Consider the following 463-nt stretch of genomic DNA (forward strand, 5'->3'; position numbering starts at 1 on the left):
CCGGCGGGCGGGCGGGCGCGGGTAATGGCGGCGCGGAGCCGCTGCCCCGCCATACCGGACCGGGCACAAACTCGAGTCCGGGGCTTCCCCAGGTGCCGGTGCGGCACCCGCCGCTCGCCTCCCAAACTTGCCACCCAGTTGCCGCCGCGGACTTACCCGGGTTGAGGGGAGTCCCGGGGATGTGGGCGTTCAAGTTGGGCTTGTAAGACATTCCCAGAGACATGGCCAGCGGGAGGAGGAGAAGCGTCCTGAAATTCAGCGAAGCGTCTCCGCGTCTCCCAGACACTTTGGGTTGTTTACAGCAGTAGCAGCACCGGCAAATATGGCCGTCAGTTATATTGACACCCACAATGCAATATATCATCCATACATCATGAGGAGACGCGGATCCAAAAACTTTGGGGGAGAGCCGGCAGCCACCCGCCGCGGCCGCCCGGCGCCCCGCGCTCGGCGGCGCGCAGGG

General features: G+C 65.4%; 1 protein-coding gene across 1 annotated transcript in view; it reads right to left on the minus strand.

The window, feature by feature from the left end:
- Positions 1-457, minus strand: part of CDK2AP1 (cyclin dependent kinase 2 associated protein 1) — a 14,563-nt gene extending 14,106 nt beyond the window's left edge. Inside the window, exon 1 of the mRNA XM_039724501.1 lies at positions 157-457. Coding sequence (XP_039580435.1) covers positions 157-364 — 208 coding nt within the window. The 5' untranslated portion in view covers positions 365-457. The remainder of the gene's footprint in view (positions 1-156) is intronic.
- Positions 458-463: the final 6 nt, after the last annotated feature.

This window comes from Passer montanus, unplaced genomic scaffold (assembly GCF_014805655.1).
Source record: "Passer montanus isolate IOZ18808 unplaced genomic scaffold, ASM1480565v1 scaffold53, whole genome shotgun sequence".
In the NCBI taxonomy this organism is placed as follows: domain Eukaryota; kingdom Metazoa; phylum Chordata; class Aves; order Passeriformes; family Passeridae; genus Passer; species Passer montanus.